General features: G+C 42.7%; 1 protein-coding gene across 2 annotated transcripts in view; it reads right to left on the bottom strand.

The window, feature by feature from the left end:
* Window positions 1-841: 841 nt before the first annotated feature.
* CSRP1 (cysteine and glycine rich protein 1) overlaps window positions 842-19,845 on the bottom strand; it is a 37,130-nt gene continuing 18,126 nt past the window's right edge. For both annotated transcript variants that reach the window (XM_027843375.1, XM_027843376.1), the window contains exons 3-6: window positions 12,233-12,401; window positions 8,999-9,128; window positions 5,307-5,400; window positions 842-3,683 (exon numbers count right to left, since the gene is read on the bottom strand). In XM_027843375.1, the coding sequence (XP_027699176.1) occupies window positions 3,607-3,683; window positions 5,307-5,400; window positions 8,999-9,128; window positions 12,233-12,401 (470 nt within the window). In that variant the 3' untranslated portion in view covers window positions 842-3,606. The remainder of the gene's footprint in view (window positions 3,684-5,306; window positions 5,401-8,998; window positions 9,129-12,232; window positions 12,402-19,845) is intronic.

Below are 19,845 nucleotides of genomic sequence, written 5' to 3'. Positions count from 1 at the left end.
CTTCTTCCGGCCTCTTGTTCCCTGAGTGGATTTTGGCTCTATGGGTCCCTTAAAGAATCATCCTCAATTTGGGTGTGGTGTGGTATTCAGCTGTTAGTGATGTGCTAGTTACTATAGTTAAATTAGAGCTGGGGGGCAGCTAGGTGGTACAGTGGGTAGAGCACTGTCCCTGGATTCAGGATGGACCTGAGTTCAAATCCAGCCTCGGACACATAACACTTACTGGCTGTGTGACCCTGGGCAAGTCATTTAACCCACCCCCATTGCCCAACCAAAAAAAATGAATAAATAATAAAAATATAAATTAGAGCTGGATTAGAAGGCTGTCTTCTCTAGGACTCATCAAGGCCCTTCTCCAAAAGACCATTTGCAGGATGTTAGGATCATAAATTTAGAGCTGGAAGAGATTGGAAAGACCATCTAGTCCAACTCCTTTATTTTACAGATGAAGAAACTGAGGCAGAGAAAAGTTAAGTGACTTGTCCAAGGTCACTCAGGTAGTCAGTGGAAGAGCCAGGATTCTTGCTCAGATCCTCTAATTCCAAGTCCTGTGTTCTTGCCATTGGACCCACTGCTTCCTTTCACCTTATTGGTCTGAATATAAATTGCACTCCTAAAATGAAATCTCTTTGAAAGTAAAAATAAATGTGTAGGTACTGACAGAGAATAATTTTAAGATTATGACATGGAAGCATATTTGTAGGAACTTTATTTTTACATTTCTTTCCATTTTAAATTTTTTATTTATACTTAAAAAAATCACTAGTACTTTACTATGACTTCCCCCATCCCAACAAGAGAACAGCCCCTCACAACAAAGACATGAAGCTAAGCCAATTCATTTGATTCAAATGAAGATGTTTTATTAATTTTTACCATCACCTCTCTATTTTTATTATTTTTGTCATTCCACATTCAGGGTTTATACAATCAAGATTTGGAAAATAGGTGTTTTCTGTGTTCAAACCAATATGATATTTGACCTTTTCCCCTTAGATGTTAGTAAAGCTCTTTTGCCTAGTGGCAATTGGGGAAGAGAGAATCCACAAACTCTGCCTTGGTTAAATAAGGGGAAGGTCAAGAGCTTCTCTTGACCATGTGTCAGAGAATCTGAGGGATTCAGAGTGTGCTGGAGGCCAAGCTAATAGAGTAGGCATCGACAGTGGAGGGAGTTGGGGGGACATAGGCCTGTGTGACAGAGGAGGAAAGAAAGCCTCAGGTAAGACCATACAGGGGCTTATCTGGCCTTTAGAGCCTCCTGGCTCCCTATGATCAACATTTTACAAAAATTAAGAACTGAAATTCTTGCATGTCAGAGTACTCAGGTCCCCAGCCTATCCCTCCCCAAACCCCATCACCCCTCCCTGCCCCCTATGGAAGTATGCTTTCTAGTTTTGACTTGGTGATGATTTTGGTTGGGCTTTCCTCTCACTTACGGGACTTCCCAGGTCAGAAGTTTCTGGAATTAGCCTATGGGTCTGGCAGGCCAACCTCATAGCTGAGATCACAGCTCAAATGTCAAAACATCAGCAGTACCCAGCTGGTTATCCCCAAGTCTGGGGTCTCCAGATGGGTCACTCCAGGTGGTGATTAGGTTTTGAATGGAGGGCCCAAGAGCTGTGGACTGAGCTGTAAGGGGTGACAGGGGTCATCTGGTGACCTGAATAAGATTGACGCACAATAACCCTTGAAGACAGCTATCACATTGTGCACCCATGCAAACATCCCCATTTCCTTCATAGCTCTCATATGGCATTGTTTCCCTTATCATCATGCTCAGCCAGCTTTAACTTGGTGCTTTCCAGAACTCCTAACACAAAGGAGTCAGCAAAGGGATGAAAACAAAAAGTTGAGTAGGCAAAGCTTAATACTCTTCTTGGCCCCTTAGGTACCTTTTTATGACCCCATCCAAGTTTCTTTCAGTTCCTAGGGGATTGACAGTGTTGCCATCTTCTCAGGACTCTGGATACCAGGATTCTTTTTTTAACAGCTTTATTCATTACATAAGAAATTAGCTTAAATACTTTGCCCTTCCCAATGACAGGTATTGTAGATGTATCCCTCAGAATAAATTTGCCCTGGCCCATCAGATGATTCTCTCATAGTCATTGGGATCCTTCCAAGACCTCCTGTTCTTCTGGCCATGGCCCAGCCTCATACCTTCCCAAGAACTGCTCCTTCTGCTCCTTTCCTCAGGGTCTAGCAATGATAGGGATGGTTTGGGCAAGGAAGAGACCCAGAGAGAGGAGGGATGGAGGGATGGAGGGAAGGAAGGAAAGAGTAGTGGTGGTAGGGGAAATATGTTTCCAATAGGGAAAGCCTGGAAAGAGATCAATGAAGGATGATTTGGAGGTGGGGTGGGGTGGGAAGGAAGATACCTAATAGTAGTTTAGAATCTCTAAGCTACCTGAAAATCTTCCCCTTACAAATGTGGAGAAGTCCTACAGAGTGGAGACTAGATTGAAGCACCCCTTGGGAGAAGTCGGGGAAGGATTAGGGTCTCTGGGCTGACCGGCAAAACCTACAGCCTCAAGATTCCCCAGGAGAAGAGTTGGTTTTGAGTTCCCCGAGGTTTGGGTGGCCAATCAATGTTCAGGAGTCTAGTTTGATCCAGAACTCCTTAGCCATCAAAGCAGTGACACAGACCCCTGGGGGATTCCAAAACCAACCCTGTCTTTGAGGGAGCTCAAGTCGGAGGAGGGGTGATCTGGACCTGATCCTGATGCTCTAGGCCTGTGGCTGGCAAGGGCTGTTCCCTGCATCTGTGACAGGAGCAACCTGGGCACGGTATAGACTGTGGGCAAGAACACTAGGCCTCAGGCAAACGGCACTGGCCAGTCAACTCAGTGTTGGTCCCCAAGGCCAAACATTCTGTTTCAATTGCGTAGTCAAACAGTGTTAAAGTGTGCCCACATGAGCAGGAGTGCTACCCGTTCCAGCACTTGGTGGGAACGACTCACTGCAAGGTTCTGTCCTGTGGAAGCTTCCACCATCCCCTTGTCTGAAGGCCTCTGGGAGTGGAACTAACCCAAGTGGCTTTCTGAAATGTTATGCCCTTCTCCTTACCCCTCTCCCCCTACGTACACATGCCAAACCTGAGGAAGACTTTTCATATCTATTTTGTGTCCCCTTCCTTCCCTTTGTCTTCCCTTCCCACACTCTCTCCTGGATGGCACAGCTTTCTGGGACCCATAAAATGCTTCTGGTCCCTCGGCCAATGTACTTAGTCAGCAGGGTAGAGTGAGGAGCTGAAAGGCAAAAATTCTGGAGAGTGTGTAAGATCACTCCTTGTAAAAGCGTTAATACTAGTAGCCCTTTAGAATGTTCACACTGGAAATTGTGTCAGCTGGGTAGGGTGGGTGAGAAGGTGGGCCCTAGGAGCACAGTGTCCCAGGCAGAAACCCACCCAACACAAAGCCAAAACCTGTGGTTACGGAGGCTGGTTAGAAGTGGCAGAAGAGAGCAAGAGAGAGAGGTGGAAAAGAAAGAGATAGAAAAAAAGCGTGTAGCTCCCATATCTAGTCTGGTCTACATAGACAAGGGCTGGGGCTGGCATTGGTGAGGCACCAGAGGTGAGCAAGGGACGTGGGAACACTGTCGGCCGCTTCACTCAGAATGGACCAAGGCCCCAGCTCCTTGGCCAAAGCCGAATCCTTTGGGCCCGAAGTTTTTGGCATAACACCCTGCAAAGGAAACAAATGATTAGATTTCCATTTGCCACAAAGGCCAGACAGGTTGTAGCATGAAGAGGGCAGGCTTAGGGACCAAGATTACCATCCTTTCTGCCCCTGCAGTCCATTGTATCCTATGAGGCTCCCGTCCCAACTCTCCTACTGTCTAGCTGGGTGACTCTGGGAAAATCATCTTCTCTTTCTGTCTCACCTTCCTCATGTGTACGGATGATTGGATTAGGTTTGGTTTTTTCCAAACCGTGTTTGAAAGTGCCCTTTGTGATAATACCAAACTCTCTTTTACATAGCGCTTTAACGTGTGTTATCTCATCCCTGTGAGGTCGGTGCTATTATTATCTCCATTTTACAGATGGGAAAACTGAGGCTAAATGGGAGAGACCAAATGGCTTTCTAAGGTCATACATCACAAGAATGGAATTCAATTCTTTGTCTTCAAGTCCAATACTTAATTCACTGTCAACCAATCAATCTCCATTTATTAAATACGTACTCTATGCTGGGCTCAGGAAAATGTAGATGCCAGCAAGAAGTTCTCTAAAATGTTAAATATTAAATTTTCTTGTCAACTACCCTGACACTGTAGCTGTCCCACTTCTCCCCACCCAGACCTACACTTTATGCACTAGACTAGACCCCCAAAATATGTTCTCCTAGTCCCTGGGGAAGTGAATCTACTCCACCACTCCCCCCCCTCCCAGGCTGAGCTGCCTTGAGTAAGTACAGACTTGCTTAGTTGGCCAGTTATATATCGTCAATCCCATACCACACTATGCATCCCATTCCATCCAATTGTGTACCCAGGCCATCTGCCCTAAAACCATGCTCATACTGTCCTCTAACCCCAAACCCACCCCAATTCTACTTATTACTCTAGATATAGTCACCAAATCAGACTTTTGCTTTTGGGAAGAGCGTGTTAATTCACTGCACTGTGGATCAAATCACCATCTTTGTGATTCCCCAGACCAAGTCTCTCTTCCCTGGGCACTACTACCCTATATGTGTTGTTTCCCCCAGTAGAACTGAACTCCTCAAGGGCAGAGACTGTCTCATTTTTGGTATCTCCAGCACCTAACCCTGTGTCTGGCACAGAGGAAGTACTTAATAAAAGCTTTTTCATACATTCATGTATTAAGTTTTTGTTATGAAAATTGGCCTTAAATTTCTTTATTTTGCTCCAAAGTTCCCCTGACCTCCTATTTATTTTTTATTTATTTATTCATTTTTTTTTTTTTAGGCAATTGGGGTTAAGTGACTTGCCCAGGGTTTCATAGCTAGTAAGTGTCAAGTGTTTGGTCTGAGGCCAGAGTTAAACTCAGGTTCTCCTGACTTCAGGGCCAGTGCTCTCTTTACTGAGCCACCTAGCTGCCCTTCTACCCTCTATTTATTCAAGGGCATTCTATACACTTAAACTTCCTGGAGTAGAATTTATAGATTCAGTCAAATATATTCCATGACCCAAAGTCTTAATTTATGGAAGATAAAACTAGGTGATCTCTGAAACACTTTTCTGCCCTCAGATTCGATGTTTCAGTCATGGAATATTGGCTTAATCTATCATATGGATGGCTCTAAAGTCATATCCAGAAACCCCACCATCACCTGCCTTCTCACCTTTGCAGTAAATTTCTCCATCCTTGTCTGCCAAGGTAGTGGACTCCAGGCCTTTGCCGCACTTGGCACACCGGAAGCAGCCCTTGTGCCAGGACTGGGAAGGGAAGGGAAGAGAAGAAAAAGGGCGTGTGAGCAATTCTTTGTGAATCCTCCCATCCCAGGCCCCAGGGGTAACTATGTGGAGTGAACTTTAAGACACTAATGAAGTCAACACTGCCAGTGAACTTATAAAGGTGTGCTTCATATTGCATGTTGGAGGAGGAGTGGGGAAGGGAGAGGGAGACAGAGATAGAGGGAGAGACACACACAGAGACAGAGAGAGAGGAAGAGGTGGGGAGAGACAGAGAGAGGGAGAGAGAGAGGGAGAGAGGCTAGAGAGAGATGGTGAATGTGTATGGGAGACATCCAATTACATGTAAGGATAATTTTAACATTCATTTTTATATAAAATTTTGAGTTCCATATTTTCTCCCTCCCTAAGATAGTAAGCAATTTGATATAGGTTATATATGTGCAATGACATAAAATATATTTCCATATTAGCCATGTTGTGAAAGAAGAAACAGAACAAAGGGAAAAAACACACCAAAATAAAGAAAGTGAAAATAGCATGCTTCCATCTGCATTCAGACTCCAGTTATTTCTCTGCACAGCCCACCTAAATTCTTTACCAAGTTCATTAAATTCATCTCAGTGAAGTCAGTATGGTCTGGAAGTCCCAGCCTCAGAATAAACCCACGTCTCCAACCCTGATGCTCAGGCAGGATTTCTATATCCTTCCCAAACCTGAATAGTCCAGACTAGCCCCATCAAAGTTGTGTATTTGAGATCCCCCTGAATTAATCAGGCCCTGGGAATTTTAAGGCAAGTTTCCTCCAGCTTCCTCATTCACCCAAAGGTCATCACTTCAAGAAAGAAGATTGTACTAAAGAAGACTGTTCAGAAGCACATTGTTTGCTCTCTCTCTCTCTTTTGTTTTTCTTCTTTCTCCTGGTTTCTCTCATTGGTTCTAATTCTTCTTTACAACATGACTAATGTGAAAATAGGTTTAATATGACTGTATATGTTAAGCCTATATAAATTTACATGCCATCTTGGGGTGGGGGGAGAGAAGAGATGGGGAGAAAATTTGGAACTCAAAATCTTATGGAAGTGAATGCTGAAAACTAAAACTAAAAATAATTATTAAAAAAAAAGACTGTTCAAAGTGCTTTTAGGAATAAGAGGAAAAGAATGTGGTCCAATGTTTTCCTAGGAATGTGGGACCACCATGGGACCATCAGGTGTCATCAGTGTTTCTCATCCAGACTTTATAGCAAGTGAACATGGATGGCTATAAGCCCCTTTATGGAAAAAAAAGCAAGACTGAGGTTTGCGAAATTTGGCTTGGCACCACCCCAAAATAGCCAAGTTCTCAGCAGCTGGTTCTCATCAGTAATCATTTAATGGGCTGAATTGCTGATACGCGGACAGCTCCTACCGATAAAGAGGAAACCAAAACAAGGCAGTCCAGATGGGACAGAATGGTACCTTTCCAGGGCAAAGAGGCTGCTGGGTTTGGGGAAAAAGGGAAAACAGTGACGAAAATGGGGGTGGGGATGGGGTTAGGATGGGAGCTGCTCACCTCAGCTACAGTGAGCTGGCTGCAACTCCAGAAAAAGTAAGGGGAACTAATCAATCTCTGGTTTCCTGGATATCTGAGCCCACCAAGTTTGCTCTTCCCCAGATGACCTTGGGTGAGTAGCAATGTGGCCACTTATGGAGCTAAGATCAGGGAGTCCCCAGTTCTGTTCTCACCTCCTCAGGTTACTTAGCAAAAGCAGAACCTCCCATCTCATATCTCCCAGGCTACCAATGGGTCTAATCCTGGATTACCACCATCCCTTGGCCCCTTCTTTCTGTCCATTCAACCAAGTTCTCCCCATTTCTACAGTCCCTAACAATGCCCTGCTTCTCCAGATTACCCTCACTAGCTCAAAAAAAAGAGGTAATGACTTTTCTCATTCTCGCTAAACAAGAAACACAACCTTCCACAAGGATCCTCCCAGCTCCTAGTCGCTTCTTCCATTACCTTGCTTTCCCATCATCTACAGGAAACCTTTCCCAATCCTATCTTAATTCTAGCATCTTCCCTCTCTTAATTATTTCCTATTTATCCTGTGTGTAGTTAGTTTGTACATATGTGTTTGCTTATTGTCTCTCCCATTGGATTATGAGCTCCTTGAGAGCAGAAACTGTCTTTTGTCTCTTTTTGTATCCCCAGTGCTTAACACAGTGCCTAGCACATAGTAGGTGATTAATAAATGTTTATTAAGTGACTATCTGACTTATTTTGTATATAATTGTTTACATACATGTTTTCTCCTCCAATAGAAATGTAAGCTTCTTGAGGCAATTAGGTAGTACAGTGGAAAAAGCTCTGGGCATGGAGTCAGGAGAGCCTGATTTCAGATACATATTAGCTGTGTGACCACAAACTAATCACTTATCCTCTGTCTGCCTCAGTTTCCTCAACTATAAAGTGAGAATCATAATAGCATCTACCTCTCAGGTTGTGGTGAGGATCAAATGAGATAATATTTGTGAAGTTCTAAATACAGTGCCTGGCACATAGTGGGCACTTAATAAAGGTCTGTTCCCTTTGCTTCCCACCCCCTCACCACCACCACTACCACCATTGCCCCCAGCCAAGGGTAGAGACTGTTTCATTTTATCTTTGTAACGAGAGTGCCTAATATAGTTCCTGGCACACAGCAGGCACTTAATAAATGTTCTTTGGTGAACGCTAGCCCCATTACTAATTCAGCCTTAACTCAAACCCTGAAGATAATAACTACATGAGTTGACATTTATATCAACTGCCTTTTGTCTGTATTCATGATGTAGAGTGATGGTAAGGAAAGTAGCTCGGACATCTAGGTCTACTTCAGACCTTGCTTGTATGTGATCCTGGGCATGTCACCTTCACAGGGTTATAGATTATATATTGAGCCTGAGGAGACCTTGGCACCATGGCACCATCTTTTCCAGTGCTCTGATTTTCCAGACTAGGAATGGGAAGCCCAAGGCCTTTAAGTGATTAGTCTAAGGTCACATGGGTAGAGTAAGGCCAGAGCTGGGATGACTTCTCTGAGCCTCAGGGTGTTGAATTAGGTGATTTCTATGGTCCCCTCTCCTTCCTCTAGGATTTTCCATCAGTGTGTTTTCATCTATGTGCTCTGAGAAAGCTTAAGTCTATGCAACTATAGACAATGTGCAGACATTTTTTAAAAGCCTATCTAATAATAATAATAATCTAATAATAATAATATCTAATATTAAATCTAATTATTATCTGAATATTTTTATGTTGATAGATACCTGAATATCAGATTAATTAATATTAAATAATATTAGATTAAATCTAAAATTAAAAATAAATCTAATAATAATAATAATAACATATAGATATGAGTGTTTCGAGCTTCTTGGAAAACAATGTTACAAGAGGTCCAGCAGGCAGAGCATTAAACCTGAACTATAAGGAGTTCAGAGCTGTCCTAAGGAGGTTGTGGAGCCCAGTTCTGGAAGGGAGGCATGACATCTGGCTAAACAACCTCATTTGGAAGTTATTCCAAAAGCATATCTTCTCTTTACCACTCCCCCACACACACACACACATGTTGCCTGGTCATGCCAGGATGGCAGCTTACCTTCCCAGCTCCAATCACTTTTTCCGCAGCATAGACTGCCTGTCCACACCGGGGGCAACTTTCGGACCCCCCTATCTTCTGGGCGAACTTGGACGCATTAGGGTTGGTGGTGGGCCTGTGACCAGGGGTCCTGGAGGAGGCAAGGATGAGAACAATAATTTCACATTTATATGACATTTTAAATAAAGCACTTACAATCACCTTGTTAAACAGGTGAATTATTATTTTTTTTTGTTTTTTTTCAGGTGAATTATTATTAACCCCATTCTCGCATGAAGAAACTGACACTGAACAAATGAGTTAGGCCAGGTCACTAGGTGCCTAGTTGAGTGCTGAAGCTGATGTGAATACCCATGTGACTTTGGCTAAGGAGTCACCTGGAAAGGTGTATTATTAGACAAACATTTCTTCCCTTCTCTTTCCTGAGTCCAGGAATGGGAACATTCTCTCTGCCTTTGAACCACAGAGTTAGAGCTAGAAAGGCCCATAGAGGGTTTCAGAGAAACCTGGGAAGACTTGTATGAACTGATACAAAGTGAAGTGAGCAGAACCAGGAGAACAATTTACACAGTAACAGCATATTCTAAAGACAGACAACTGTGAAAGACTTAATAACTCTGATAAACACAATGACAAACCACAATTTCAGAGGACTCATGATGAAGCTTGTACCCACCTCCAGAGGGAGAAGTGATAGACTTGGAGGGCAGATTCGAGGTTGTTTTTTGTTTGTTTGTTTTTGACATGGACGATGTGGGAATTTGTTTTGTTTGACTATGCGTGTTTATAATGGGCTTTGTTTTTCTTGCTTTCTCCATGGTGTGGAGGGCATGGTAGGAGAGAATGCAAACTCAAAAATAAAATTGAATTTATAAATAAAGAAGAAAGACTCATATAATCATCTAAACCAATGCTCCCATTTAACGGAAGTGGAAGCTAAAGTGCTGAGAGGTCAACTATCCTAGTCAAGGTCACATAGCTAGTTAGTGGCAGAGTTGGGACGAGCACACAGTTTTCTGGACTCTTAGGACAGTACTCTTTCCGCTGCAACATATTGCCTCTCCATTCACCTAGATTCAAAATGTCAGCATCATTTTCACCTCTTATTTGCAAAACAATCCACTGCCCTGCACCATCCTTCTCCCCCACAATGCTTCTGTTCTAACCCCTGTGTCATGAGACACCTAAATGCAAATCGCTCCCCATAAGACAGTGACCTTAGTAGAAAACTGGGCAGCTGCATTTGTGGCTTAACAGCCATGCCATTGGAACTAGGAAGTCAGCCAGAACTGGTTAGGGGCAGGCACCAATCAATAAGCAGCAGGTCAGAGGTCGCCATATGTCCTTAACGCTAGCCCTGCTGTAACCACCTGGGAAGGGGAAGTTACTTTGGTCAGTGCCTGGCCAAAGGAATGGATGTCCCTGCTGGAAGCATGGCTGTTGAATCCATGATAAGAGAGTAAAGTAATGGAAGCTTTAAAAAAAAAAGTGGGCAAGGATTTTCTCCAAGCCTTCCAATTTTCACTGAATGCTTTCCAAAATGCCCTCAATGTCTGGAGTTGGGGTGTAGACCAGAGACTAGGAATTTTTCCACTATGCCAGAACAGTATACTAGAAAAATCACCAGACCTGGAGTCAGGAGACCAGGATTCTTAAGACCAAGCATTAACTCTTTCAGTGCACTAGGCCTCAGTTTCCTGACCTGTAAAATGAGAGGATTAGACCATAGCGGATCCCTAGAGCCCTTTCCATCTCTGACATTCTGCAGTTCCATGATTCTACACTACTAACCAAAGTTCCATGAGGAGGTTCAGAAATACAGTCCTGATACAAGTTATGGCCATGCCTTGCATCTAGCTGGCTTTCACAGAATCTTGAAGGTAGCTAGGTCTCATAGCGGATATAGCACTAGACTTGGAGTCAGAAAGACTTGAGTTCAAAAACTGCCTCAGATACTTACTGGCTATGTGACTTGGTTTTGGTGTTAAATAACATCTTTTCCCATTACATGTAAAAACAATTTTTTAGGGACAGCTGGGTAGCACAGTGGTTAGAGCACTGGCCCTGGAGTCAGGAGGACCCAAGTTCAAATCCAGTCTCAGACTAGCTGTGTGACCCTGGGCAAGTCACTTAACCCCAATTGCCTCCAAAGGAAAAAAAACTTTTTTTTAACATTCTTTTTTAAAAATATTGAGTTCCAAATTATCTTTCTCCCTTCCTTCCCTCCCCCTTCCCTGAAAAGGCAAACAACTTGATATAGTCACACATACGCAATCATGCAAAACATATTTTCATATTGTTCATGTTGTGAAAGAAGACACTAGCTTTATAACTTTGGACAGGTCTCTCTCAGACTCAGTTTCTCCATCTTTAAAATGGTGGGGAATAATACCCCCTACTTTACAGAGCTGTTGTGAGGATCTAATAGGACAATATACGTCAAGCACTTTCCAAACCACAGAGGGCTATCTTAATGTTAGATGTTATTAAGTTGAGCTGTTAGTAAGTTAATCTCTATACTGGAGCAGGAACTGCCTTCCACTCTTCCCCCACCACAACATCTCCAATGAGCAGACATCCTGCCACTGCCTGATCATGTCCAGTGATGGGGAACTCCCTCCCTCCCTCCAGAGTAAACCCATTCCACTTTGAGATTGTTCTTCTTGTTAGAAAGGTTTTCCTTGTCTTGTGCAGAAATTTCTCTGCAACTTGTACCCATTACTTCTACTTCTTTTACTCCATGTGGCCTTTCCTTGGAGGAGAGCCTCCAGGACCAAGCAGATAAATCTAATTCTTCCACGTAATAGCCCTTCATATACTTTGAAGATGTTTATCATGTCTTTCCTAAGTCTCCTCTTCTCCAAAGTCAACATCCCCAGCTCCTTTAGCTTATCCTCATAGGGTAGAGGCTTGAGGTCCTTCACCATTCTAGTAGCCTTTCTCTGGATGCTCTCCAGCTCATCAGCACCCTTCCTAAAATGTAATGTCCCAAATTAAGGACCAGATTCCATGTGTGATCTAACCAGGGTCATGAGGTTGGTGGAACCATCATCTCTTCAGTACTGGTCCCAGTGGCTCTCTAAACACAATGTAGGAAAGTATTAGCTTTTGTTTAGTTGCCATGATTCATACTGAGCTTATGGTCCACTAAGACCTCTTGATTGTTTTCATACAAACAACTAACCACACCTTCCTCATCCTGTACTTGTGAAAAAGATGGAATTCCATACTTACTCCTCAGGCTTGATGCCCAACGACTCCCCCTTGTCAGTGCTCAGCGTTCCAGCTCCCTGCCCATAGCCATAGCCCTTTGGACCATACTTCTTGCCATAGCAGGACTTGCAGTAAATCTCTTCACCATGGACAGCCACGGTGGTACTATCCAGGTTCTTCTTGCAAACCACTGAGGAGGAAGAAATAAAAGAATGCATGAGAGCGGTAACCAGGGCAAGGCAACTGGGGCTTTGGCCCAGGGCACCAAATTTAGAAGTCATTAAAAGGTCTTGCAATCCTTCAGCAATGTAAAAAAAAAAAATAACAGCTTAGCAAAAATAGAGTCAAAATAGGAAGCTATCACATTGCCAGATTTCTACCTCACTTTCTGAGGTACTCCAAGTAAATTCCACCTCATTTCAGTTCTACCACCCCTTCCCTCTAGCATGATGGCTTCTCCAGAAATGGTTTCCAAGTGTCTTGCTTTAAAAAAGTCACTCTGGGAAACATTTAGCACCAATCGCCCTTGGTCCAATGTTCCATGCTCTAGGTACAAAAATCATTAGTTCCAGTTCTAGGGTAAGTTATAGTCTTAGAATCACAGAAATTCAGTGGTGAAAGGGACCAGCCTCTTCAGTTTACAGTGGGGGAAATGAGGCCTGCAAAGAGAAAATAACTTGCCTCCTAGGCCAGAGCTTTTCCCACAAGTGGGAGAATAGGAAAAAGGCAAAGGAGGGTAGGGAGCAGAGAATCATGGTAAGGAAAGCTAACCATTGCATGTAAACGGATGACTGCTAAAGATCTCCAGATAAAGTATGTATTAACCACTTCCTGTCCAAGCATATTTTTTTTTTTGCTTTTTGGTGAGGCAATCTAGATTAAGTAACTTGCCTAGGGTCACACAGCTAGTCAGTGTCAAGTGTCTGAGGATGGATTTGAACTTGGGTCCTCCTGACTCCAAGGCCAGAGTTCTATCCACTATGCCACCTAGCAGCCCCCCTTTTCTAATTTTTTATTTTTTTCTATCCAAGCATTTTTATAGGCATGATGCCCTGAGGATTTATGTACCTCTTGGAACCGAAAAGTAAAGGAATCTGGGATGATCTAGCAGGTAAACAATAGACGGTTTGGCCCTAGGAATGTTCTACTCCCCAGTGGAGTTCTAGACAGATGGAGTCAGTCCTGGAGCTTTTCTAGCTTAGGAGAATCCATCTCCCAAGTCCTCTCCTCCAAGGAAAAGGACTAGGAAAAGGCCACATGGAATAACAGGCACAGCTCTGCCTTTCTCCCACAGTCTCTTTCCTTCTCACTGCTGAGACCTGGGTATGCCTAGCTCTCTTAGTCACTGGCTCCTGAGTGAAAGAAAAGGGGCCAGAGTCCCCTCACTTCTCAAACACAGCCAGAAGGAGTAAGGTCAGTGGATCCAGAGATAAAAAATGGGCATCAGCCTGTAAACACATTGTGGGGGCAGGGCATGGCAGGAAGGGCTCTTCATGTTTATTCAGTGCTTGGTAAGTCAGGCTCTCTAAAGAAAAGCAGCTTCCATTCTAAGCACTCAATACACCACCATAGGAAGAACTCAGGTTAGTTAACTACTGTGAGACTGTATGCTACTTGAGAACAGCATTTGTCCAGCTTTGTATCTCCAACATTTCTTTGTATACAGTAAGTGCTTAATAAATGCTTAAATTGAATTGGAATAACTTCCCAATTATCAAAGCTTTGAGAATGGGATCAAGTAGGAGTTTGTTGGCATCACCTCTTTCTCTTTCTTTCTTTTAGAACAGCAGAAACATCCCCTGGGCCCATCAGTTCCATCTTCTCTAGATGAGATGACCTCACTAAGATCTGGCCCTTTCTCTATCAGCTGCTCCATGTGAATTCAGACTCAGCCAATTTCTTTAGGCTCTAATCTAATTTAATGTTAATGTTAATTTAATTTAACTTTAGACTCAAACCTAATTTAACTCCACCATACATCCAAAGGAACTGGGCACATTGAATCTGGCTGTTTCTCCAAATATGCCCTTGCTGAGTGCCCCTCTCCTCCTCTCACCCTCCCTTGAAGCAGTCTGTACCCTTGGCTCCCTAGTTTTTTTTTTAAATTTTTGGCACAAGTAGCAGCTGCCTTTCCTTAAAGGGCCCTTGACTAACTTCTCCTCCACCCTCCCTCCCCTGAATCTTCAGGTTGGAGATTTTTGCCTAAATATAGGTTCTCCTGGCCTGCCCCCTCTCTCTCAATCTCCACCCTAATCCAGTTCAGAGGCAAGACTAAATAAGGAACTTTTTAGTCTTTTCTCTAGTGGCCTGGCTTCCCAGGAGGAGCTCCCTGTGGTTAGGAAGGAAGGAGAAAGGACAAAAGGCCAAAGGCTCCAACATTCCCATCTAGGGATGAGAAGTCTAGAGATTTGGCCAATACCGTCCTTTTCTTCCTGTGAGGACCAGATGGAACTTGGAACTCAGAAACTGGTGCCAATGAGGTTGAGGCTAAGAGAATAAGGGGATACTTATTTTAAATGTTAGATCTAGAAGAAACCTATACTAACATCTGGTCAAGTACCTTCAATTTATAGATAGGAAAGTAAAACATTGAACAGGGCATTAACCCTTTGGAGTCTCAGTTTCCTCATCTGTAAGATGGCGATGATATTGACATCACCTACCTCACAGGATAGCTTTGATGAAAGCATTTTGTAAATCCTTATATTATTATATAAATGGAAGTTAGGATTCTCCAAGATCCCATGATTATTTTCCTGGCAGAGCCAGGACTATAATGCAGATTTTCTGACCCCCTGCGAAATACCCCTTTTTTTTTTGAGACAAACAAAATTTAATATATACACAGTCTTATGTACCATGCAACAACGTACCATGTAGTATATTTACTATTATTTTATATATTCAGATACTTTTGAAACACTTCTTAAGGTGACAAAACAGGACATAGAAAAATAAACAGGAATATATTGAACCCTTACAAAAAAGTGATATGTCAAGAACTATAAAATACTATTTTCCTTTTAACACTTCAAAAGATATGTGTGCATATATACATGCATTTTATATATATATATATAATATATATATATATTTCTACACAAGTGACATCACAAAGGATCACATCTTCACATGTTTAAAGTATTACTTTTTAGTGTAAGGCTATTAATTTTTTTCATACACATAAGATTTTTTCCCAGTTCTGTAACTTTCAGCACCAGTTTAATCATTCCCCTGATGAAAGTTCCTCTGCCCTTACAAAGCAAGGATCTCTTAAAATATACCTTGGTCTTGTGTGTAAGTCATAAATACTTCTATGTGTTTTTGGTATAAAATTCTTGTTCTGTTATCTGTATGACCCACATATATGGATAGTGATTGGTCCTTGGTGAGGCAATGGAGGAAGAAGACAGAAGAGGGAAAAAAGGAGGACATCATGTAAGGATCAGAAAAATTCTCTAAACTCCCTGCCCTGAGGATTTGGGTCAAATGCAATCAAACACATTTCTCCATTTGCTTTTTTCCAATTTGGTTCAAGATGGTAGTAAGTACATGAATGTCTTAGGTTTAAACTCCAAAGAAGTCAGAGGCTATTAAATTTTCTGTATGCAGTGTCTTATACAATGACCCTGTGCTTTCTTTATTTTTTTTGTTTTGTTTTGCTGGTTGTATTGTTCCAGGATTTGTTTTGGGGTGCTATTTCATGGTTATTTGGAGGTAAATATGGCAGAGTTATAGTGATACTCTGTTGAGGTTTAGAGGTTTAGGGGTGCTGGGACCCCAAACTCATGACACATAGGTCCCGCCTGAATGAATTTGACCCAAGCCTTCTTTCAGCCAAAGACAAGGTTTATTAGAACATGGATCAGGGGTGGGTGAGATTTAAAGAATCCGCCATATTGGCCCAACTCTTAAGGAATCTAAGCATCTATATCGCTAATGCAAAGGTGCCATATCTTAAGAATCTGAGCCGACCCTGTGTTTTCTGAAGGTTATCTGATGAGGTCAGTGATAATCTGGGACCTAGTCCATTACTGGCCCCAAGATATCTTGGTTTGTGATCGTTACACAATGGGGGATCTATAGTTTCCTCCTGCATATCGTGCTGTCCTCATGCTGGTGCTCTTGATCTATAAATAGGCTGAGGAAAGATAAATGTGTGGACAGATGACTACTGAGCATCACTGTCTACTAGCAGTGACATACCATGGCACACTGCCTCCATGAAAAGTGAAGCTCAGTCTCGAATTGAATGGAAGGAAGTATTTAAGGAAGCTCCCCAGTTACAGGATTACTATCTTCAATGTGTTTAGCATCCTTAGTTTCAATGGTATGGATGATTTCTCTGCCTATTCTAGACTGTAACCCATCTATACCTTTGCTGATAACATTTATGAGGGTCCCTCCCAACATCATCCTCCAATGGCCAACCTACCACTAATGAGCCTCTGCGTAAAACTACGCTGGTCTTCAGATGATGGATAGAGTCCATTGACAGGCCTGTGCCGTCCACCTTGATAAGACCTACCAGAGGTTATAGCTTCATAGGGCTATGGGGCATAACTTCAAGGGACTCAGGGTCACTTCTTCATTGTTGTTGTTCAGTTGTGTCTGACTCTTTATGACCCCATATGGGGTTTTCTTGGCAAAGGTACTGGAGTGGTTTGCCATTTCCTTCCATTGGATTAAGGCAAACAGATCAAGTGACTTGCCCAGGGTCACACAGCTAAGTGAGTATCTGAGATCAGATTTGAACTCAGGTCTTCCTGACTCCAGGTCCAGCGCTCAATCCATTGAGCCATCTAGCTCTCTGTAGGGCCACTTCTATACCACAATAAGGCATAAGAAGAAAAATTTAGTGGTAGAGTCCCATGATTCTGTGACTTTAATAATTTACATCTCAACCATGGAGCTCTTGACCAAAGGTATGCAAGGATTCTACACTGTAAACACTCTTGGGAGGTTCTATTGCCCAGCCAGCAAATCTAAAGGACCCAACTCTAACACCTCACTGTATATGGCATTTAATTAACCACTTATTCTAATGGAGATCCCTCCCTATTAAAGTCACTCCGGCTTATATAAGGATTCTTTTAAAACAAAAGAAAAGTAATAAAGTTTTATAGAGGCAGCTTGGGGTAGTGGCAAGATGGCTGGCCCTAGACTCTGAAAGATCTGGGTTCATATCCTGCCACTGACACACACTGGCTGGGTGATCTTAGACAACTTATGTGATCACAGATCCAGACCTGACCAAGACTTCAGACGCCCTTGAGCTCATGTTCCTCCTCTCCCAGTGATTCGAGTAAGTTTTCAGTGTCGCCAGCCAAATCTAAGACTGTAAACAGCAGACAGAATCAGTGTCATTCTACATTGGTAGAAGGAATTTCCTCAGTGGGAATTTTCTAGACTGACAAAATCACAGGTCTGTGTTCTTAAAAAGTTTCTAAGAGATTTCTCTACTGTTCTTAGAGGGTGCTGCATTTTAACAACCTATGGAGTCCGTCACAGCAGAGGCACCAAATAGGAGGCCCCCAACACTCCCTAGTAGGAACCAAACTATATTAAAAACATAATTAGGAAATATTTAACAGAATAAATAACAATACAATGAAACATAGATAATGATAATTTGTGGTTTTCTAAATCAATCTGTAGCCCACAGGAATATATATGTATGGATTAGTAGTCCTCCATTTCCATTTGGAGCAGCTAGGTGGTGAAGTAAATAGAGAGCCAGGCCTGTAGTCAGAATGACCTGGGTTCACATCCATCCTCAGATACTTACTAGCTGTATGACCCTGGGTCAGTCACTTAACCCTGTGTGCCTCAGTTCCTCATCTATAAAATGACCTGGAAAAGAAAATGGCAAACCATTCCAGTATCTTTGCCAAGAAAACCCTAAATGGGGTCATGAAAAGTGGGCTACAACTGAACCCCACCACCATGGCCAAGTATTGGGGATTCAAATACAAGGTGAATAAATGTTTATTCATCTACTCACATAGTGAATAAATGTGCATTCATTCATTCATTCATTCATACTGCCAACCTACTAGCATCTATTCCCATTAATCAAGGTTAGGACTGACTGGATTTTAATTTCCACAGGGCTTACTGCCAAATACTTCTCTATCCCAAGAGGCATTATATACTCCTTTCCCACTCAGGATAAACACATGTTCATAAAGTAGGAAACCTGAGACACTGAGGTAAGATTATTTATCAGTAACTGCTACTTGATCTATCTCAGCCCTTCCTACAAAAGTACTGGGGATGCTCTGAAAATGCTTAGCACTGGTCTGGACACATGCTTCATCACCAAGGTGCTTCTTCTCATGCCTGTTGGAATGTCCTGTATGCCTCTTATCTCTCTCTCCATCTACTAGTTCCAAGTCTGATTCCTCCCTGCTCTGTCTGGCATATCCTATCTCTCCCTTACCCATTTTGTGCCCAATGTGATAATACTGGCACCTAGCTCAGGAGGATCTACAACCAGAGACTCAAAACTTCAGAGGAAAACGATCTTGAGGTCTTAGGGACAGTGAGATGTGTACTTCTTTTAGGGCTGGCTCAGGGCTTGGCATAATAGTACCAGGAACTCTGCCCAGACCTCAAATGCTAACCAGCGTTTCTATTCTTCTAGGATGAAAAAAAGTCGTTTTATCTTGTTGTTCTCCCTGAATTCAAGTCGAAAGCTGCCATCAGACTAACAAGCAACTTCTTGATCACAAGCTTCTTCCATCGGCCTGAAACTTCAAGCCAGACTTCAATGTAGGTTTATAAGTGATGGATCATAGAACCTCAGAATTAGAAGGCACTTCAGAGTCCTTCAAGGACCACCCTTTCCTGACTAGGAATAATCTCTGTAACATCCCCAGCCTGTGCTCAAAGACCTCCAATGATAAGGTCTTGTCAACATGGCATTTTAAAAAAAGAAAAAAAAGAAACACGGAAGAGATCAGGCAACTGTCCAGTGATTCAGGCTGAAAAACACACCATTGTCCGAATTATCTGAACACATCAGGCAAAGGTGCTTTTCCAGTCCAGGGTATTCAGAAGGCTGCCAATTCTCCATTAGACAGAGATTAGAGGTGAATGTGAAATGAACAAAATGGAGAATTGGTAACTACCTGGTGAACAACATAGCAAATCCAACTGGATACTTCAGAGCAAAAGACACATGGTGGGCCACACAGCCAGTGTGGCTTCCTACACAGATCAAAGAAACCAAAGAATCATCTAAAATCTAGCCTCCCTCATTGCTCCACAGGCCTGGTCAATCTAGCCCATTGGCTATTGCCCAAATAGGACATTCATCACTTGCCTCAGTGCCTTTGTACAGGATGTCCCTGACATCTGGCATGCTTTGCCTCCTCATTCCTCCCCTCTTGGAATTCATAGCTTCCTTTAAGGTCAGTTCAAGTACCATCTCCTACATGACGTCTTTCCCAATTCCCTCAACTATAGTGCCCTAGTCTCAATGACCATGTATTTATTTTGCATATATCCAGAATTTACTTATCTGAGAACATGCTGTCTTCCTCAGTAGGGGAAGGTAAGGACTGTCTCACCATTTTATCCTACCACAGTGCTTGGAACACAGAGACTTAGCCTGTGATTTCATTGGTGGA

Source organism: Vombatus ursinus, unplaced genomic scaffold (genome assembly GCF_900497805.2).
Source record: "Vombatus ursinus unplaced genomic scaffold, bare-nosed wombat genome assembly UNPS02014909.1, whole genome shotgun sequence".
NCBI lineage: Eukaryota > Metazoa > Chordata > Mammalia > Diprotodontia > Vombatidae > Vombatus > Vombatus ursinus.
The sequence above is the reverse complement of the archived record's forward strand: the minus strand, read 5'-3'. Positions and strand labels throughout refer to the sequence as shown.